A 20,029-nucleotide genomic window follows, 5' to 3' on the forward strand; every position below is an offset into this window, starting at 1 on the left:
GAGCAAGAGTGAGACCTCATCTCTACTAAAAATAGAAAAACTAGGTAGGCATGGTGGCACAAGCCCATGGTTCCAGCTACTCAGGAGGCCGAGGCAAGAAGGTTGCTCGAGCCCAGGAGTTTGAGGTTGCTGTGAGCTAGATGCCACCTCACTTTACCTAGGGGGACAGAGTGAGACTTTGTCTCAAAAAAAAAAAAGAAAAAAGTGAGGGCTGAGAGTTGATTAGAAAGTGAAAATTTTATTTCTGGTTTTATTTCCACCTCTTAGGGTGTAGCTCTTTTTGTGTCCCCTCTAAAAGGCTGAGGTGTCTACCAGGCTGTTGCATTTCTGAGGGTCAGAACTATGCTTTTTATCTTCCTAGCCCGTGAGATTTCAGGTGGCTTTTGCCAAGAAGTTCTCGCCTTCCTGGCAACAGGTTACAAATTAGGAAATGCCCAACCACTAAGTTTGGTCTCTCTGCTCTGTGTCTTCCTCCTTTTCAGGATCATATCCTTCTTTATCTTGGTATCTTCAGATACATGTTTTCCTGTGTTTGTAGTTGTTTCTTTATGAGAAGGTTGATTTGTGATAAATTATTCTGCCATTGCTATAAGCAAAATCCTCTGGGATTTGTAAAACCGTGTACATTTATTACTTCGAAAATCAAAATTAAAAATCATAACAAAAATGCAAGACGTGATGGTATAGTATAATATAGTACCTGTCATAATAAAAATGTATAATTTGGTCCCAATGGGAGGGTAGAGGGAAATTTTCAGAACAGAATTAACTCCTGGCCAGGGTTTTGAGGATTATTTAGAACTCCTCTAGCATTTGAGAGAGAGGGAAAGTGTATATAAATTTTTATACAACATAGGGTTCTATCAGGCATTTATATTTTGAAAATTTCTATGTAATTGACGAAATGTAAATTTAGAAGAGGGAAGACTGTCGTACAAATTACATCCTTTGATGATGTATAGAAAGACAGGCTAGAAATAGCACCATTTAGCTTTGACAGGCTTTGAAAGGAAGTTTGGAAGTGGGCGCTGCATGGATAATGTCTGAGCAGTGAGAGAAAAGGCTGACTGAAAGAGGTAAGGGTGGCTAAGGTGGCGGGCAGAGAGGAGAGGAGAAAGATCGGGCAGGAAAGGTAGGGCAGGGGCAGATGCTACAGGGCCTCGTAAGCCCGTATGAATCAGAGGGACTTTAACTGAAAAGCACGTGTGAAATTTGCCAGCTGTGGATGTAGCTCAGCTGGCCTTTCATGTAGGTCGCCCTTCCTCCCACGTGTAGAACAAATAGGTTAGAAACAAAGTTGGAGGCAGGAAGACCAGCAAGCAGGCTGCTTTGCATTAATCCAGATTAGAGAGATGGTTGTATCCTGCAGTGGAGACAAAGGGATGGATTAAAGAAGCAAAGACACCCCTCTTCTTGATGATTGGTTAGAAATTGGCAGGGGTGGAGGTAAGGAAGGTAACATGGACACCTCCAAGTGTTTGGCTGACTGCTGAGTAAAGAGTCGTATGAATTACTGTGAAGGGAACACAGGACCATCTTAGAGGTAGGGATTGGGTGAGGGAGCTGAAGTTCAAGGACGCAGGGCTGTACTACAGATGTATTTGGTTTGAAGCCCCTAGAGAATGCAGGAGTGGAGATGTCATTAGGTGGGCAGCTCTTTGTCTCCAGGACTCAGTAGAGAAGGCTGGGCTGGAAGATGCAACGTTTGAAAAGTGGTGAAGTGATAATGATTGAGACCATGGAAGTGAATAAGTTTGCCTACGGGAAGTGGTAGAGCAGTGGTTCTGAACCTCCCTAATGCCGTGACCCTTTGATACAATTCCTCATGTTGTGATGACCCCCCAACCATAAAATTATTTTACTTCATATAGTAACAATGAACATAATTTTATGGTTGGGGGTCACCACAACATGAGGAACTGTATCAAAGGGTCATGGCGTTAGGAAGTTTCAGAAGTACTGTGGTAAAGTGAGAGAAAGTTTATAACCTATAACCCGGGAGAACCCAACTAGTTAAGGAGGAAACTGAACAGTGGAAATCTTTAAAAGAAACGAGGGCATGCAGCTGCCGAAATGAGGGCAGGGAAGCCAGCAGCGAATGATCTTCCAGAGCCAAACCCATGGTTGCAGCCCAGGAAGTTTTGTGTTTCTGTGTGTGTGGTGGGAGGGGCGTGGGAGGGAGGATACTTAAGAAGCATCCATTAGCTTTGAGAATAAGGAGGTCACTGCTGTCCTGGTTGGAGGCCGGTTCAGGAAAGTTGAAGAATGGGTAGGAAGTAAGAGAGGCAAGGCAAGTGTGGGCGAGTTCTTCCCGGGTCTCAGTTCCTTCATCCACAGCTGAGGTGTGTGGGATAGTCAGCAGTTAAATGTGAGCTGCCACCAGGCTGTATTCTAACGCACATGTGTTTTTGCTTGGCCCCCACGACATGCAAAATACACTTCTACATAGCTGAATAGTTTACACAGACAGAACCTTTCTCTAATACTGTAGAACCTCTGGAAGTTGACCACCCAAGGGACTGATTATTACAAACTGGTCAGCATACAGAGGTAGTCAACATAAGGAATTAGGCCTACTGTACTACCATGTTTCCCCAAAATAAGACCTACCCCCAAAATAAGCCCTAGTAGGATTTCTATGCATTTGTTAAATATAAGCCCTACCCCAATAATAAGACCTAGTGACAGGTCTTTTTATCAGATATGCTGCATAGCCACACCATTCATTTTGGCACAGAGAGGAAGACATTCCCTGAAAATAAGCCCTAGTGTGTCTTCTTGAGAAAAAATAAATATAAGACAGTGTCTTATTTGGGGGGAAACACGGTAATATGTACACATGGTGCACATCCAGTCTATGAAAATTTGGTCAATGTGGTTTGGTGCCTGTAGCTCAGGCAGCTAAGGTGCCAGCCACATACACCAGAGCTGACAAGTTAAAATCCAGTCTGAGCCCACCACACAACAATGATAACTATAACCAAAAAATAGCCAGGTGTTGTGGTGGGCGCCTGTAGACCCAGCTACTTGGGAGGCTGAGGCAAGAGAATCGCTTAAGCCCAAGAGTTGGAGGTTGCTGTGACACTACGGCGCTCTACCCAGGGCGACAGCTTGAAGCTCTATCTCAAAAAGAAAATGAGATCAACTTAAGGAGGTGGCCAGTGTAGAGATGTGGTCGACTATGGAGGTTCTCCTGTACTTTGGCACAGATTAAAGCTTTGTGTCATACTCGGTTTTTACCTGGTGACCTGCTGTGAGTTCCAATACTGTGGATCACACAATCTGCTTGAATTCTGATAGAGTAACATCCACGATAGAGAATGCTACTATATTTTATATCATTCACTATGTCTTCTTAAGACTCTGCTGCTGAGTATAACTCAAGATCCAGATAGCAAGAATACTGTGAAGGCAATCTGTATTTTTAAAAAACTGTGGTTACTGAGACAGACGTCTGCTTTAGTGTTTCACCCTGATGCTCCTTGTGCTCTGATACGTTCTTGACTTCAGAGGAAGTTGTGTTGTTTGCTTGGAGACGCGACACTAGTGATGACCAACGAAAGTGGTGCTCTTCACAGCTTTGGGTGTTCACTGGGCTGTGTGGCCCACTGGTCTTGTTTCATCCTTTTGATGGTATGGCTTCTTTTCTTTGGGAAACCTAATCCCTTCCAGGAAGATCCTCCGTGTACCTTGAGATTTCACAGTGAGTCCTCAGCAGAAAACACATGCGATGGATGAGCTTTCGGAATTTGGCTTTTGGTTTCTGCCTTTTTAAAATAGTCTCAGTCTACAAAAGGTTTTTCACTAAATGGTTTTTGCATAAACATGTCTTTTCTAATTGCATGTGATAAATGTTTTATTCTAACCAATTTCTGTACAACTCAAATAAAAATGGATTCCAGTGTCCGTGTGACAAATGGGAAGATGGGGAGAGGTCTTAGAGATCACAGCCTAGAATCTGCCATGGTCGGAGTTAGGATCTCAACCTCTCCTAAAACCTGGGAGAAACTGAGGACCAGAGGGAAAAGGCAGCAATCTAGCCCGCACAGCTGGTCAGCCGCAGAGGCAGGACTAGATGGGGTCTCAACCACATCTGGCTTTCTTCTGAGCAACGGCGTCCTTCAACCCTGGGCCAGAAGCGTAAACACGAACTGGAGCGACCATTTGGCTAAGCTGCCTTCTCTCCTTCACCTTAGCTTTATTTACTTTTGCGCTTTCTCTTCTAGATTTCTCTTCGGCCATAAAAAGCACTTAGTTTAACATTCTTTCATTCCCCAAGCTGCACTCAGAAGTGCCGTGTCATAAACGGTAGATTGGCAGCTTTGTAATTTACCTTGATTAGACAATGGAGTTATATCCCAGCTGTGCGGTTTACTAAATATTTATATATTAGCAAGTCTGCCGCACTGCAAAGCTGTCTTCTTTTGAGGACCCGGGACCTTCCTCCCCCTCTACGGTACTGCAATGCCTTGTCCTCAGTAAGAGGGAGACCACCTGCTGTGTCCATGCAGACTCGGCTGAAGGGACAGCCAGTAAAGGCCACACTCGCTGGTGCCTAGAAACCACCCAGCTCTGTCCTGTGGAAAAGAGAACGTTTAGGGCGAGAGAGAGACCCTGGTTTGTATATTTTCCATGTGAATCTTGTATGTTCCAGCCAAAAGCCTGTGTAGATCTCTCTCCCAAAGAGCCCCATGAAAAGTGTTCACTTGAACGTGAGGCAACCCCAGCTCTGGTCCTGGTGTTGTCTCTGAGAGTGTGGGGGGGAAGACCCTGCCCAGCACTGGGCCTCACCTGCAAAGTTGCTCACTCTGACATCCGCTGTGCTGTGCTTCTCGGGGGTTTTGTTACGTGCCCTGGCTCCAGTTTTCTTCATCCTCCTGAGTATGCCGAGGACTAGGTAGCACGTAGGGAGACACACGTTTATTCTGCATGAGGTGGTGCTAGAGGCCTAAAGGACTAGTTTATAGTCACAGCTTGTCACTACATGCCATCATCTCTTTAGAAGTGAATTTAAAGATAAATAGGAACCTGACAAGAGACGATGTCTAAGTGGCCATTAAGGGTATGCAGAGGTGCTCAACATCCTTACCCACTAAGGATGTAAAAGTTAAAACCTCATTGAGCTACAGCACGCACCCACCAGCATGATAAAATTAACATCTGACAGTGCCAAGTTATAGAGCAACTGCTGTGCTTCTGGAGTGTTTCAGGGCAAAACCGTTTCCTAATCTCTTCCAAAGCTAACCATCCACTTACTCCGTGACCTAGCCATTCCATTCCTATGTTTATATCCAAGAGAAATAACTCCCCATGTCCCCCTAAATGTATATATAAGAACTTGGTAGGTTTAGTCATAATATTCCTACATGGGAAATAACCCAAAGTCCATCAACAGAAGTATGGATTCACAAATATCGTGCTCATACCACGGAATACTACACAGCAAGAAAAAAGAACAAACTGCTACACAAAACAACTTGATTTTTATCTCACGGTGTCATGGTCAGAGGAAGAAACCAGACATGAAAAAATACATATTATGTGGTTCTATTAACATGAGGTTTAAGAACAGGTAAAAGTAGCCTGAGGTAATGAACATCAGAGCAGTGATTGCTTCTGGCAGAGGGGTACTGACTAGGGAAGGGCTCAGGTGGGGGTAGATGCGTGGATGCATCCGTATGTACAATTCCCTGTGCTGCGCATGGAGATTGACTTGTTCCCTGTATTGCATGTAAGTTATTGCCCCCAAAGAGACAATTGAGAAGCAAAGTGAATTCAAATGACCTCCCACCAACCTATATATGGACATCGGGTATGTCCTTCTGTGTTTTTGCTCCCATGAACTTGGTGCTTTAGGTCTAGGAACAGGTGAGTCCGTGGGAGTGAGGGAAGTCAGAGGGAAATAGTCTTTAGCATTGTAGTTGTTATGATGTCTCTGGGGTTGGCCCGGATCCATGAAGGTGGGCTATTTCTTTGAGAAACACAGCAATTCATATTTTATAAAAATTAATCTGGGGTTCCCCCTGTGCTGCATCCAGGTCCAGAGGCTTATTGCCAAGGTGTAGCTTTTAGATGGCCTGTAATAGAAGATCTGATGGCCTTTTGTTCCTAGGAGTGGCTGCTAGGGAGACGGCCCAAGCTCTGAAAACACTGGCCCAGGCTGCCCGTGGAGTGGCTGCTTCTACAAGTGACCCTACGGCTGCCCATGCCATGTTAGATTCTGCTCGGGATGTGATGGAGGGCTCCGCCATGCTCATCCAAGAAGCCAAGCAGGCCCTGATTGCACCTGGAGATGCAGAGAGTCAGCAAAGATTAGCTCAGGTGAGGCTCTGAATTGGAAGCAGTGGCCGTCATGCTCATCGTTTATGTGGACACGTTGGCAGGCTGCCCCCTGGGCACTTGGTGTGGATGCTTTGACTCAGCAGGTGTTTTCAGAACCTTCCAGAGTGTCACAGCAGTGCTGCCCATACCTGATGACTTTTATAAGTCTTGCCTAGTACTCCTCATGTTAATGTCAGATTTGCTCAATTCACAGTCAACAGAAGGTAAGGGGGGCTTCGAACTCTATCCTTGGAAGCTTAGGAGACAGGACATGCCATGTTGATTGGGGCCTGTTTATGATGAACTATATTCTTCTTCTTAGCCTGGGAGGGGGAGGTGGTATACTGGGGCTAGTCCAGTGTTTTTAGCCCTTTTTTAACTCACAACACACCTAAACCTGTACTTCTGTGGCACACTAAAATTATGCTGATCCAAAAAAAGAGTAAAAAAAGAATATACTTACTGTGCTTTGAACTTCCTTTAAAATAATTTAATGATCTTTGAAAATTTTCATGACACACCTAAGATCCTCTCACAGTACCCCAGTTAAAAATCACCGGACTAGCCACTCAAAAGTTTTGCCCTCTGTTACTTCTTCAGATGATTCCTTGCCTGATGAAACCAGCTGGCTAGGTACCCTCCACACAAAGTTCTAGACATGGGGCCAGGAGGAAATGGTTTAGGTTGGAGGGAATGGCACAGGCTACCTCCAAAGACCATTTCTCTTGGCATGAGACATCTTTATTTTAGAACCTGACCTCATCTTGGAAAGTTATGTGTTTGAATCACAGAGCTGTGACTTAGGGGAGCTTTGTGATGTGATGTGCTGTATCACCCTGCTGGACCCTTTGCTAAGGCAGAATGTTAACCCCAAGGAGAGGGAGGATTTTGCTCTTGGGCAAGAGGCCCAACAGTGTCAGGTAGATGCTGGTGGATAATTTCCATCTTTGCTTCTGGTCTATGTACTGTCAGCTGGCCATCTCCCAACACATGTGCAAAAATATTTATAGTAAAAGCTGCTTTCTTGTGGTTCTTCCCTCCCTGCATGTATTCAGGTGGCCAAAGCTGTCTCACACTCCTTGAACAACTGTGTGAATTGCCTCCCTGGACAGAAGGATGTGGACGTGGCCTTGAAGAGCATTGGGGAGTCCAGCAAGAAGCTGCTGGTGGATTCGGTGAGAGGTTCTAGGACTGGGCAGGGGAACCAGGCGAGTAGGCTCACCTTAGGTGTGGATGGAGTTTATTCCCCTCCATGGCCTCTCTGGGCAGCTGACCTTTCCTTTAGTACTCCTATTTTTCCTTGTTACTTGTCTTTCCCTCATTTTGCTTTCTGATCTACAAAGTGTCCAGTTTGAACTTTTAAATTAAGTTACCTTTTTCTTTAAGCCCGTGATGCTGTTTGCTGTGGGGTCATCCCAGGGAATCAGGAGAGGGGATGTATGAGTATCTGGCTTCTGACCAGGCTTGGAGGGGGGCATGTGTCCAGTACTCTCTGAGAGAACAAGGAGTCAGGAGTTGCACCTGGGGCTGGTTCCCTCCCCTGCTTGTCTACAGAAGGAGCTTGTGCCTGCTCATCTATGTTCCTTTTCTGCACAGGTACGCAGGCAGAGTACGTGGGGGACTAACAGTCTAGCTTAACTCTCTGGAACTTTTCGCAAAAGGTCATCTTTCTGCGGAATGCCACTTGTGTTCTATAAAAAAGATACTAGGAACGAACACTCAGAAAACAAAAGTGGCGGCTAATTAATTTGGAAGAACATGATTTGAAGTTTGATAGTATCTACCTTTTAGTTCTAGAAAGCTAAAACTTTGAGAGTTTTCATCTTAGGAGACACAAAATAGCCTGGGAGTTCAGAGAATGGACTCTGGAGTCAGCTGCCTTGAGGTGGAGCCTGTCTCTACCACTTAGGAGACCATGAGCCCTGAAGATAACTGCCCTTACCACTTTTAGATTCACAGTGTTGAGCGTGGAGCAGGTGTTGATAAATTTGAATTGAATGAAATGCATGTATACATGTTGAGGGTCAAACTTAACATAGGCTTAGACCACATGGGGCCTTTTAGTCTTGATGACTCAGAAATGCGTCCCTGGAGGGTCTTTCTTTCCTCTGCAAAACCTTCCTTTTTCTCTCCAGTGCAAAGTAAAACTTCTCATGGGATGTGCCTTCTGTCCTCTGTAGCTACCTCCAAGCACAAAGCCTTTCCAGGAAGCCCAGAGTGAACTGAACCAGGCAGCAGCCGATCTGAACCAGTCTGCCGGGGAGGTTGTCCATGCTACCCGGGGCCAGAGTGGAGAGCTGGCTGCAGCCTCTGGAAAGTTCAGTGATGATTTCGATGAATTCCTCGATGCTGGCATTGAGATGGCTGGCCAAGCTCAGGTGGGTGTGGAGATGGCTCTCTGGAGCTGACCTTAGCCTCTCTCTGATGAACTTTCCACCCTGAGACCAGCTGAACAAATGGAGATGAGGAACCTGGAAACAGGCAGGCCACAGGTGCATTCTTTTTGCTGCATTGGCAGCTCCATGACCTCACAGGAAGGGCATTCGCCAAGATGCTATCAGCTTCCCTGGGAAGTGCTCTTAGTGATGAAGGATGATTCTTCCCACGATCCTCCAGCAGAATCCTTAGTTTTATGTTATCTAGGGGGAGGGCGGGAAAAGGGAGAATGTTAGGGCAGCTCTTTGTAAGATGATACAGTAAATATATGCATATGTATTTGAGGTTTAGTGGGCTCATCTGAACGTACTTTGTCTAATACTGAGTGTCAAGTGATTAAAAATTACCTCCTGTAGATGAACAAATAAACCCCTGTTTACAACAAGGAAGCATGACTGGTCTAGTGTCAGCTTGCAGAGTTGTTTTTCTTTTTTCTGAGCTCCTGTAGAATCCCTAAAAGAGAGATCTGGGGTGTTTGTTGCTCTGTTATCTCCAGAGGAATGTTTCTGAGATGGCACCCAGGTGAGAAACGTGTCCTTTCCCGGGACAGGCACTTCGGAGACGCTGTCAGCTCTGAATCCCGAGTCAGTGCTGGCGGTCTGTGCCAGGCTGAGATGCACAGCTACGTAACAACTCCAGCATTGTTGAGCAAGATGCTGGAATTGCTGCTGGTCTGTGCATTGGCTCTGCTCAGCTCTCTCTCCTCCCACCCCGCTTACTGCCTCCACTTGTGAGAAAGCACTCCCCTTGGCTAACCCACCCGGGGATGGATTTCCTTCCCTGTTGCCTGCATCTTGCTCTGAGCATCTGTCAGGAAGGGTAGACACTGGTTAGTGTCTCAATGAGTTAGGCATCTGCAGACTAATAGGACTTGATGTGATCTTTGTAGATAACTTTCCTCCCTTTCAGGTTGCTGCTCCTAGTTCTCTGATGCTCGCTTTGAGAATCGGACGGTCCTTAATTTACTCTGGCTCCTTTTGGCCTTCCAGACAAAAGAAGACCAGATCCAAGTGATAGGAAACCTCAAGAATATCTCCATGGCATCCAGCAAGCTGCTGTTAGCTGCCAAGTCTCTCTCTGTAGATCCAGGAGCTCCCAATGCGAAAAATCTCCTGGCTGCAGCTGCAAGGTAGGAGTGGGACAAATGTGCTGTCATGTGTGGCTGAACGTGTCATCACGGTCTGAAGGATGGGCCTGTCATCCTGCCACTTTAGCTGAGCAAAGAATTGGTGCTGTCCCTAGGTCACGATGGGTGGAGTCAAGTGGCGGAGACTCTGGTATTTTAAAACCTGGCTCATTTCCATGTTCTTTTCCCACTAAAAATGTCCATCTTCTCATACACCCTTTTCAGTAGACACTTGCTTAGACATCAGGCCCCCATTGATTTGGAAACACAATGACTTTAAGAGATTTTTTTTAAAGTAGTGTTATATATCTTTCAGATTATGAAAGTAGCATATGCTTGTTGAAAAAGTAATCAGAAAGTACTAAAAAGGATAAAGAAGAAACCAGTGCTCAATGAGTCATCCAGCAGACACTGAGCGCTTACTAAGTGTCAGTGTTCGATTGAATTGAACATGTATCTGTCACATAGGGACAGGCTCCAGTTCAGCGTGATGGGGAGGCAGTGGGAATGAATTGGTTTGGGAAATATGTTAAAACTTCAGTCTGAGTTTTGGAGGTTGACTTTAGTGTCTGTCTTTTCCTATTGGTTTCACCCAAGGAAGCAGGTGATACGACCAATTTCTGCTCCAGGGCTGCTGTGGCACTTTGGTTCCTTAACTAGGGATTGAATGCTGGTAGCTGGAGCCCTGCCGCCGGAGCCCAGGCAGATGTTATGTTAGCAATCCCACATTCATTTTCCTGAGCTCAGAGCGTGGGGTATGTCATCGTTCTGTGCTAGTGTGGGTATGTTTTCTTAGCAGTATCTGATGTCATGTTATAATATGGGAAACCTGACAATAGAGGGAATTAAAAGCAGGACTGTTAGGGGATGTAGAGTAGTGTTATACATAGGACATTTTCTTTGTTTTATTTTGAGATAGAGTCTCACTATGTTACCCTCAGTAGAGTGCTATGGCTTCTCAGCTCACAGCAACTTCAAACTCTTGGGCTTAAGCGATTCTCTTGCCTTAGCCTCCCAAGTAGCTGGGACTACAGGCGCCCACCCAAGGCCCGGCAAATTTTTGGTGCAGTTGTTTAGCTGGCCAGGGCTGGGTTTGAACCTGCCACCCTCGGTGTATGTGGCTGGCGCTATAACCACTGTGCTACAGGCACCGAGCCACATATGACATTTTCAAATACTCAACATTAGTGATTTTGAAAAGCATAGCTTCAACTCTTTCTTTAAAAAAAAAAACAAAAAAAAAAGCCTTGGCTTTATTTGTTTGCTTATTTTTTCATGTCCTTACGTCTCTGCTGGAAGCTCGTTGGCTGTTCTAAGTTATCGAAGTCAGGCGATCTGAATTCTAGTCCAAGCTTTAATACTTGACTAACTCAGTCACATTGGTCAGGTTGCTCAACTTGTCTAAACTTTTCCCATCTGCAAAATGGGGATCTGAACTACCTCATCCTTAGGTCTTTTTAGCTCTCCGTCCGTGAGATTGCCTGGTAGTGATGCTCCAAACCTGTCTCTCATCCCTTCTTCACTTGTAATGGGTTTTATGGAAGGTTAGGCACTGTCAGGACAGTTCCCTTGCAAACTCCTGAGTTTCTTCATTTATTCCCAGATAATATATTTTAGCCACAAACAATAGCTAGAGCCACTAGGGGAGTGATAAGTTATCTTCATATCTCCCCACCTCCATCTCATGCTTTGTTGGTGATGATTCCAGTAAACCAGTGGAGGGCAGAGATAGGGGTGATGCCCGTTCTGTTGAGCAGCTGTTTCTGATAATAAAACACCTTCTTGATTGATCCTTTTTTTTCTATAAGAGCTTTTGGATTACCTGCCATTTCCAGGTATCTGAACTCAGATGTTTTTCCTTATCTTCAATTTTTTGCATCATTTTAAAATTACAGTTTCCAATTTGGAACGTGTTGCTCCATTCTCCTAAATTGTGGGAAGAGGAGAATGTCTAAATTAACGTTTAGAAAACCAGATATGGAAGGAAGCAGGCCCAGAAGGAATGTCGCTGGCGTATGTCTCCGCGGGTCCCTGCAGGCCCCCTGGTGGTGGTATTGAGGCGGTAGGTATGGAAGCTTTCTTTGCCGCTCTGTCCTGGCTTCTAGCAGTTTACAAAGAGTTCCCAGTCCCGTGGTTTTACAGCCAAATAAGCGCTTAAAAATCATCACATGAAAATGATTGTCTCAGAATGGAACTGTTGCGAGAAGATGTTGGCACATTCCCCTTGGTTTCTTGGCACATTTTGGCAAGCTGCTGCTTCCCAGGGTTGTTTCTCAGCAGAAACTCCAGCCAGGTCTCCTGCCAGGTCAAGTGGGTCAGGTGAGTTCCCCTTGGGACACAAAGCTTTGCCCCGCTGAGGTTCATTCATTCTTTTCTTTTTTCATGTGTTCATTACACAGATTTTTATCACAGGCCTGAATGGGCGAGGGTGGTGCTGGGTGCACACTGTGAAAAAGACAAGGAGGCGGCCGTGGGGGAGTTAGGCAGGGACACACACAGCATGCTCCCCTCACTTCCTCTGGGCAGGGGAGGTTGAGCAGCAGGGATCCAAGCATTGTTGTCCTCTGTCTTCAGTTCCACTGCCCTCCCTGTCCCTAAGACGGCCAGGCCCTGCATGTCCTTCACGTGTGTGTCCCCAGAAGCCCCTCTGTGGGGACCAAGGCTTGGATTGACTTGTCTGTCCTCGTGTGTCCTTTGTGGGCTCTCTGGCCCTTCCTGCTTTCAGAGAAGAGGTTTGTTTCTGGTGAAAAAGTGGAGGATGTCTTTTTCATCTGCTCTGGATTCTTCCTCTGGGCCCTGGTGTATTCGGAGACTCCAGCCCATTGATTTCACATGTCTAAGGGGGAGGAAGTTGTTTTTTATGTAGTGTCCAGCTTGTTCATCTTCTTCCCACGTAACTGATGGGGCTCTGGCTCTTTTCTGACAAATTGGATGGAGCTAGAGACGCTTTGTCAAACAGCTTTTTCTCCCATCAGGAACTGGCCTGATGGCTCTGTGAGCTTAGTTATGGAAATGGAAAACCAGCTTGTACTTGCAAAAAAGAGGGAGTGTCCTACCTCTGCTGTTCACACCAGTGACCTTGACCAGGAGCACATCAGGGCTGAGAAGACTTCATGTCCACAGCCACTAGCATCAGACCCAGGAGGCGACCTCTCAGTGGCCTCCCTAGGAACCTATGGGTAGCTCCTGGCTCTCCTTTAGTTTGAGGTTTCTGTTGGGAGGAAGCCTTGCAGACAGGACGAGTAATACTTCCACTCTGTAAAACAGAAAATGCAAATAATACCCCTGTTCTCTCCCTTGGTCTTACCTACAATGTTCTCTTCCCTTTTTCCCTATCAGGATCTCACTCAGCCCTGACTTGTCTAATTGCTTCAGTCCACATTGAGCCCTCCCTTTCATGCAGAATGTGTGTCCCAGGGTTAAGGTTTGAATTTTTTTCTACACCTGCAATTCTCCATGTTGTCTGGCTGCTTCTTTAGCAATCCACAATGTCCTGTGTGGTGTCATGCCCTGGTCACTGCTTTCTTTGGCCTAAATTCTCATCATCTTCTCTCCAACTAGGTCCCTTGCCATCCTGGAGAGATTTAAGATATATTATTATGATTATTATTTTGAGACAGAGTCTCACTTTGTCACCCTCGGTAGAGTGCCGTGGCATCGCAACTCACAGCAAACTCAAACTCTTGGGTTCCAGTAATCCTCTTGCCTCAGCCTCTTGAGTAGCTGGGATTACTGGTGCCCACCACAATCCCAGTCTAGTTTAAGAGATAGGGTCTGACTTTGCTCAGGCAGGTCTTGAATTACTAAGCTCAGGCAATCTACCCACCTCAGCCTCCCAGAGTGCTGGGATTGCATGTCACCGTGAGCCATCATATCCAACAATACTATATTACTATTTAATTCCCCATGCCTTGTGCATAATATGACCCAGGGAAAGCTTAAGGATGAATTTTGATTTGCTCTTTCCTCCCTTCTCAAATCTCTTCCCTCAAGGAGGGGAGATGTCTTATGCTGTTTTCCCCCCTCCCAGCTCCTTGTTGGGTGAGTTGTGCTAAACAGATAATTAGAAGCACAACTTGGATGATATTTTTCTCCCACCCTGTCCCAATTCCATGTCTATTTAAAATTTGCAGGCGGAGCTCAAATTTCAGTTGAATCAATTCCGTATATGTGAACACTAAGTGCTTTTTACTTTAGAAAGTTCTCTTTCATCTCTGAATTTGTAGATCCCAACTTTTTTAAGAACTGAGAGTAGCTAAATAATGCCTTGTTAAAAAATAAAATACCAAAGATAGTTATTTCTAGAAGAGGAAATCATGATTATTTAGCTTTTTAATATTTTTAAAGATAAACATAATGTCACTTTGACCATTAAAAAAGATTATGGAAAAAATAAAAGTAACTGTGGGTCAGGCCTATTTGGATTTACATAGAACTGGGACAGAGACTCCGCTACTTTTGGCCATATTTTTCTTGGGTAAACTATTTAATTTCTAATTTGGGGGATGAGATTTATTGAGTTTTTTCTTTAGCAATAACATTATAAAGTCACCATTAACATTTTATATACATCATTGTGTTATTTTTCTACACATACCTAAGCAGTATGGTAGACCCATACTGTTCATACCATTTCATAAATTTTGTTTTACTTATTCACGTAGCATGAATATTCTCCTATGACATTAGTAAGATGTTACCCACTATGACTCTGAATGGGTTCCAGAATGCTGGCGTGGGCTGTATATTTATTTAACCAATCCTTTTTGGTTGCACGTTTGGGTTGCCTCCAATTCTTTGTTCTTATGAATAACTGCTATCGTTTGAAACATAGAAATGTTTTTTATTGTCAAGTTCACATAGCCATTTTCTTCTCAACCATTACTTATTTGGCTGTGTAATCTAGACTGGAAAAAATGAGTTCATGGAACCTAAAGAATGTTCTTAGCCATGGATGGAGATTACACAAGCAACTCATTTAGACAGGGGATGCTGCGCTGGCTCTTCGTGGATTTTCTAACCACAGACTATTGGTTGGTTATTATTGATTTTAGCCCAAGTTTTTACTTGAAAAAATTTCACATCTACAAAACAGAAGAGTGGGGAAGCTGGCAGCCTTCTCACAGCTGAATGTCCTCCAGATTCATCAGCTATAAACACTTCATTTTTAATGGAAAAACTCTTCATATAGGAACCAGGCTTTTAAGGTATACAGATAAACAGGAAAGATGGAGAATTAAGCTAAATAGAAAGCTTCTGTGATAGGTTGAGTAGTCTCCAAAGGATCGTGTGGTCACAGCATTCTTCTCCCATTAGTCTGTTGGTAAATACCAGCCTGTCCACTCATAGTGTGTCTGGAAGGTCACCACACAGAACGCCATGCTAGGTTCTCTGAAGGACACTTCAAGTGCGTACGTCATGGACATCACCCTCCACGGTCCTTGGAACTAGCGTTGGGCTGCTGTTTCTGTTGTTTTGTTTTACACCAGGGAGAGCTGAGTGTTTCACAAGACACCTTAATTAAGCACTATTCTCCAAATAAATGAAATCACCAGAATCAGTCTCTCAAAAACTATTCTGCAATTCTTTCTTGAGCTGGGAATGTTTTTCTTTTTCCCCTCAACCCTAGCTAAATCTAAAATTGAAAGCACTGGGTCCTCATCAGATAATTAAGCTGATTGCTTTTGTACACTGGCAGCATCGTTTTCCATCTAATTTGATATGCCGCAGGAACCTGCAAAGCCAATTTCGCTAATAAAATGAGGCATCTTTCATATTAGACAGTGTTAGTGATTAACAGCAATATGTGCTCTATTTTGTTTTTGTTTGTTTTGTTTGAAGTTGCCTTTAAGCTGCAGTGATTAGAAACTGGGAATGGAATTCTGGGCCCTGCCAGAAGTGCAGACCAGTTCTAACCCTGCAGAGAAGAGTTACAGGTCTGGCTTTGGAGACAGCTGGGCCTGGGTTTCAGTCTTGTTTCTGCTCTTTCTTTGTAGCATCCTCTTTGGGAGTCTATCTCATGTCTCCGATTTTTCATTTATAAAATGCACAGGCATTCAATTGTAAGACTCAGTAGAAAGCTACAGTAATTAATATTGTAGTCTTGGCAAGAAGTTAGACACACAGATAATGGAACAGAATGGAGTCCAGAAGTAGACCCACATAAATATGGCCAATTGCAAAAAATAATTGAATGGAGAAAGGACAGTCTTCTTCAACACATGTGGCTGGAACAATTGGACTTACATATGAAAAAAATTGTTTAAACTCATGACTCATATTCTAGACCTTATTTAAAAAACTAACTCAAAATGGAGCATGACACTCTAAATTGTCTGTATCATAACCTAAGACAAGCTAATCAGGGGCTACTCAGAAGGGGCAGAATCCTTGCCAATGTAGAAAAATATCTGGGCTGTTCTTTCTGTTCTAAGCTGAACAGAAACACAAGTGAAATCATGTGACAGTCTCTAATTTATTCCCATTAATGTTAAAGAAAATGTCTACTAAAAAGAAAAAAAGAAGAAAATGTCTATTTTAAAGAATAATTTTAGAATAACTTCTAGGAACTAGTCAATCATATAGAATTTAATGGAAAGTAAAGATTTTAAAATCATAAGCACAGTTTCTATCTACTGAGTTAAAAAGTTTAAAAAAATCTTTCAAGTTGCTCAGATAATTTTACTCCTTGTGGGCTCCTAATTGAGGATCTCAAACTGATTAACAGTCTTTTTGGTAGTTGTACCTTCATTGCGAATTCTCTCTGACAAATATATTAAAACCTTTTAAGGAGAACTATGGTTGATCCTTGAACAGTGGAGGTATTAGAGGCGCTGACCCCCTGCACAATTGAAAATGCACATATAACTTTCAGCTTCCCTAAAACTTAAATAGTCCTTGCCTGCTGTTGGCCCAGAGCCTTAGTGATAAGTCAATTAACACATAGTTTGTGTGTTATATTATTATATACTGAGCTAGAGAAAAGAGAATGTTGCTAAGAATATTGAAAGGAAGAGAAATATGTATTTACTATTCGCTAAGTGAAAGTGGATCATTATAAAGGTCTTCAGGAGGAGGAGGAAGAAGCAGCATTGGTCTTATTATCTCAGATGCGGTGGAGGTAGAAGGGGAGGGAAGAGGGCCAAACATATTCAGTGTAACTTTTACTGAAAAGAAAAATATCCACACCTAAGTGGACCCGTGCAGTTCAAACCCAGGTTGTTCACAGGACCCCTTAAAAGTAAATCAATCAGTTATCAGAAATAAGGGAAAGAGATTCTCATTTTATCTTCCCTGGGTACGATTTCTTTTTGGCTGTGTAGAGCCTCTTTGGAAGAGCATTCATGGGCCCCCAGCCTAAATAGTGAATGGATTGTATTTCTGGTGAACTTGCAAAATGTTGTTAGGGAAATAATGTTGATCTTTTTAAAAAAAGAAAAAAATCTTTTTCTGTTGCAGAGCTGTGACAGAGAGCATCAATCAACTCATCACTCTATGCACCCAACAGGCTCCTGGCCAGAAAGAGTGTGACAATGCCCTCCGGGAGCTTGAGGTAGGCCCCAGGGGAAGCTACTGAAGGTTGAAGATGGATTGTGTGTGCTTGTCTTTCTGTCCCTTCTCTAGAAGGTTTGTTTCTTCTCCTTTAAAACTAAAGGTGCATTGCGGCCAACCAGCCTATATCGACTTGAGATTTTGCCATTTCAGTATAACTTGTGTTGGTTAGTAATTTACATACAAGTAGGCATGCTGGTTTTATGTGCCTTTAAATGTTCTTTTATCTTTCCTGGGAGACTATTGAGGCCAGAGTTTCTATCCAGATTTGGTGGGATTATCATCCTTGCTTCCCCTCTTCCCACTAGGATGAGATGGATTTTGTTAAAGGATTCTTTATTTCAAACACAAAGAGGTTGGTTGGTAGTAAATGTGGCCTGAAGACCAATTTCCAGCTTAAAAAAAAAATTGGAGAAATCATTCTGGGACAGTTAGGAGACAGCCACAGGCAGGGGTAGGGATGCTGTTAAGTAAAAATGATTTCCCCCTAAATTTATTCTGTAACATGCAGGGGGCACATGATAGGAAATCCAGGACTAACACTTATTACTCACGGTCAAGGTCAGTGTGGGTGCTTTTCAATCTATATTCATACTCGTGTTATTGGTAAGTGAAAATTTATGTATTCCCCATAGAATGGGTGTGGGTAAACATAAAATCAGTATGTGTCCTTATAGTCCTAAACAATGCAGGTTATGTTGAAATGGCCAACTCTCACAAGCTGGTTGTACCTAATGTACCTTTAGTTTTCTGGATGACAAGCCTAGGTCTAGCATGGTGGGAATACCCGCTACAGCTGCCAAAGATTTGATTGAGGCCTTGGTGATGGCTCTACCGGGGGTATCTTACCTGCAGCCTGTGGGCTGAGTGCAGATTATTCAAGGACCATTTTGCTTATGTGTGGTGTCAGATATTGTGAAATGTAATGCATGAACTTTTTTTGCTTATCAGCTTTCGTTAGCATTTGTGTGTTTAATGTATGGCCCAAGACAACTCTTCTTCCGATGTGCAGCAAAAAAGAAAAATGGGTGAATGCCCTTGCCAGCTGGAGGTGGTCCTGTGGTTTGTTATCACAGGGCCAACGCATTCTGAAAACAGTTGAGAATGTTTGTTCCATTGACTGAATGACTGCCATATTCTGTTCATATTTGCAAATATGAATATGTGGTCTTTTGCTCTAAACAAGCTTTACTGGCCTAGGTGCCAGTACTCTGCATCCTTGGTTGCCAAAATTATGACTGTTCCAGGATTGCTGTTACTATAATAAAGCCATTCTGATCCAAGGAGTAGGAGGCGGTTCTTCAATGAAATGAGCTCACCCCTTCCTCTGCCCTCTCTCTCTCTCTTAACTTTAAGTGAACAACTCAGCAGTTCCCAATACTTAACTGTTCCCCAAACTCTAGTGATTTTGTCTTTTTTTAAATTAATTATTATTAAATCATAACTTTGTATATTGATGCATTTATGGGGTTCAGGGTATTGCTTCAATATACAGTGTGAAATGTTTACATTGAACTAAGTAACATATACATCACAATTATACTCATTTCTTAAGATTTTGTCTTTTTTGTTGGCTGTGCCCCCAAAGACTGCTGGGCCCTGAGGCTCACTGGGGAGGAGGATGAATGGGCACATCCCCAGGCTTTCTGCCCCTAGAACAGTGGTGAACACAGATGGTCAAAGCCCATTACAACGTGAAAGATAGTTGTAATGGCCTTTGAATTTTGGTAGCTTGGAGACAAAGAAAAATAAACAGCCCATATCCACTTGCTTCCTTGCTGAGAATCTAAACAAGAGTGTTCTATACCTCTTAAATTAAAAAAAAAAAAAAAAGGCCAGCACCTGTAGCTCAATGGAGTTGGGCACCAGCCCCATATGCTGGAGGTGGAGGTGGCGGGTTCAAACCCAGCCCCAGCCAAAAATTGCAAAAAAAAAGATGAACTGCCCCAGTGGACAGTTTTGGGGAATTGCCTTTCAGACCTTTCTATTAAAAGTTTCCAGAATTAGAAAAACTAAGGGCTCTTAAGAGCCATGAAAAAAATGAATGAACAAGTTCTTGAAATTTAAACTCCTTAGAATTATCCAGAATCAGCAGAGAAATTGTGCTAAATGACTATGAATGTGTTGCCTTGCAGTAATATTCCAATTTCTTTATTTTTTATTTTTTATTTTTTTCGAGTCAGAGTCTCAAGCTGTCGTCCTGGGTAGAGGGCTGTGGCATTACCATAGCTCACAGCAACTTCCACTTCCTGGGCTCAAGTGATCCTCTTGCCTCAGTTTTTCTATTATTAGAGACCTGAGCCACCACACCCAGCCCAAATTTGTTTAAAAGAAAACAAAAAACTCGTGTGGGTATCACGCTTCTCCTTCTTTCCAGTGGAAAACACGAGATTCTCACCTCTGGCAAAGCTAACCTGAGACACGCACCCTTCCCCATCAGTGGTGTGTCTGTGGTCAGGATACTGTGCTCTAAATTCTTGTCAAGAATCTGAGTAATGAGTGATTGTGACCAGAATCTTGTGTGTAGAGGGGAAGCTGATAGTATTTTGTGTCGAATTTCTCTTGTTCTATGGCGCTTGCTTTTTAAGTTGTGTT

General features: G+C 43.6%; 1 protein-coding gene across 1 annotated transcript in view; it reads left to right on the forward strand.

The window, feature by feature from the left end:
* TLN2 (talin 2) overlaps positions 1-20,029 on the forward strand; it is a 251,014-nt gene that overhangs the window by 135,699 nt on the left and 95,286 nt on the right. Inside the window, exons 26-30 of the mRNA XM_012801797.2 lie at positions 6,113-6,321; positions 7,377-7,496; positions 8,502-8,699; positions 9,747-9,886; positions 17,342-17,435. Coding sequence (XP_012657251.1) covers positions 6,113-6,321; positions 7,377-7,496; positions 8,502-8,699; positions 9,747-9,886; positions 17,342-17,435 — 761 coding nt within the window. The remainder of the gene's footprint in view (positions 1-6,112; positions 6,322-7,376; positions 7,497-8,501; positions 8,700-9,746; positions 9,887-17,341; positions 17,436-20,029) is intronic.

Source organism: Otolemur garnettii, unplaced genomic scaffold (genome assembly GCF_000181295.1).
Source record: "Otolemur garnettii isolate 467f Iridium unplaced genomic scaffold, OtoGar3 scaffold00011, whole genome shotgun sequence".
Lineage (NCBI taxonomy): Eukaryota > Metazoa > Chordata > Mammalia > Primates > Galagidae > Otolemur > Otolemur garnettii.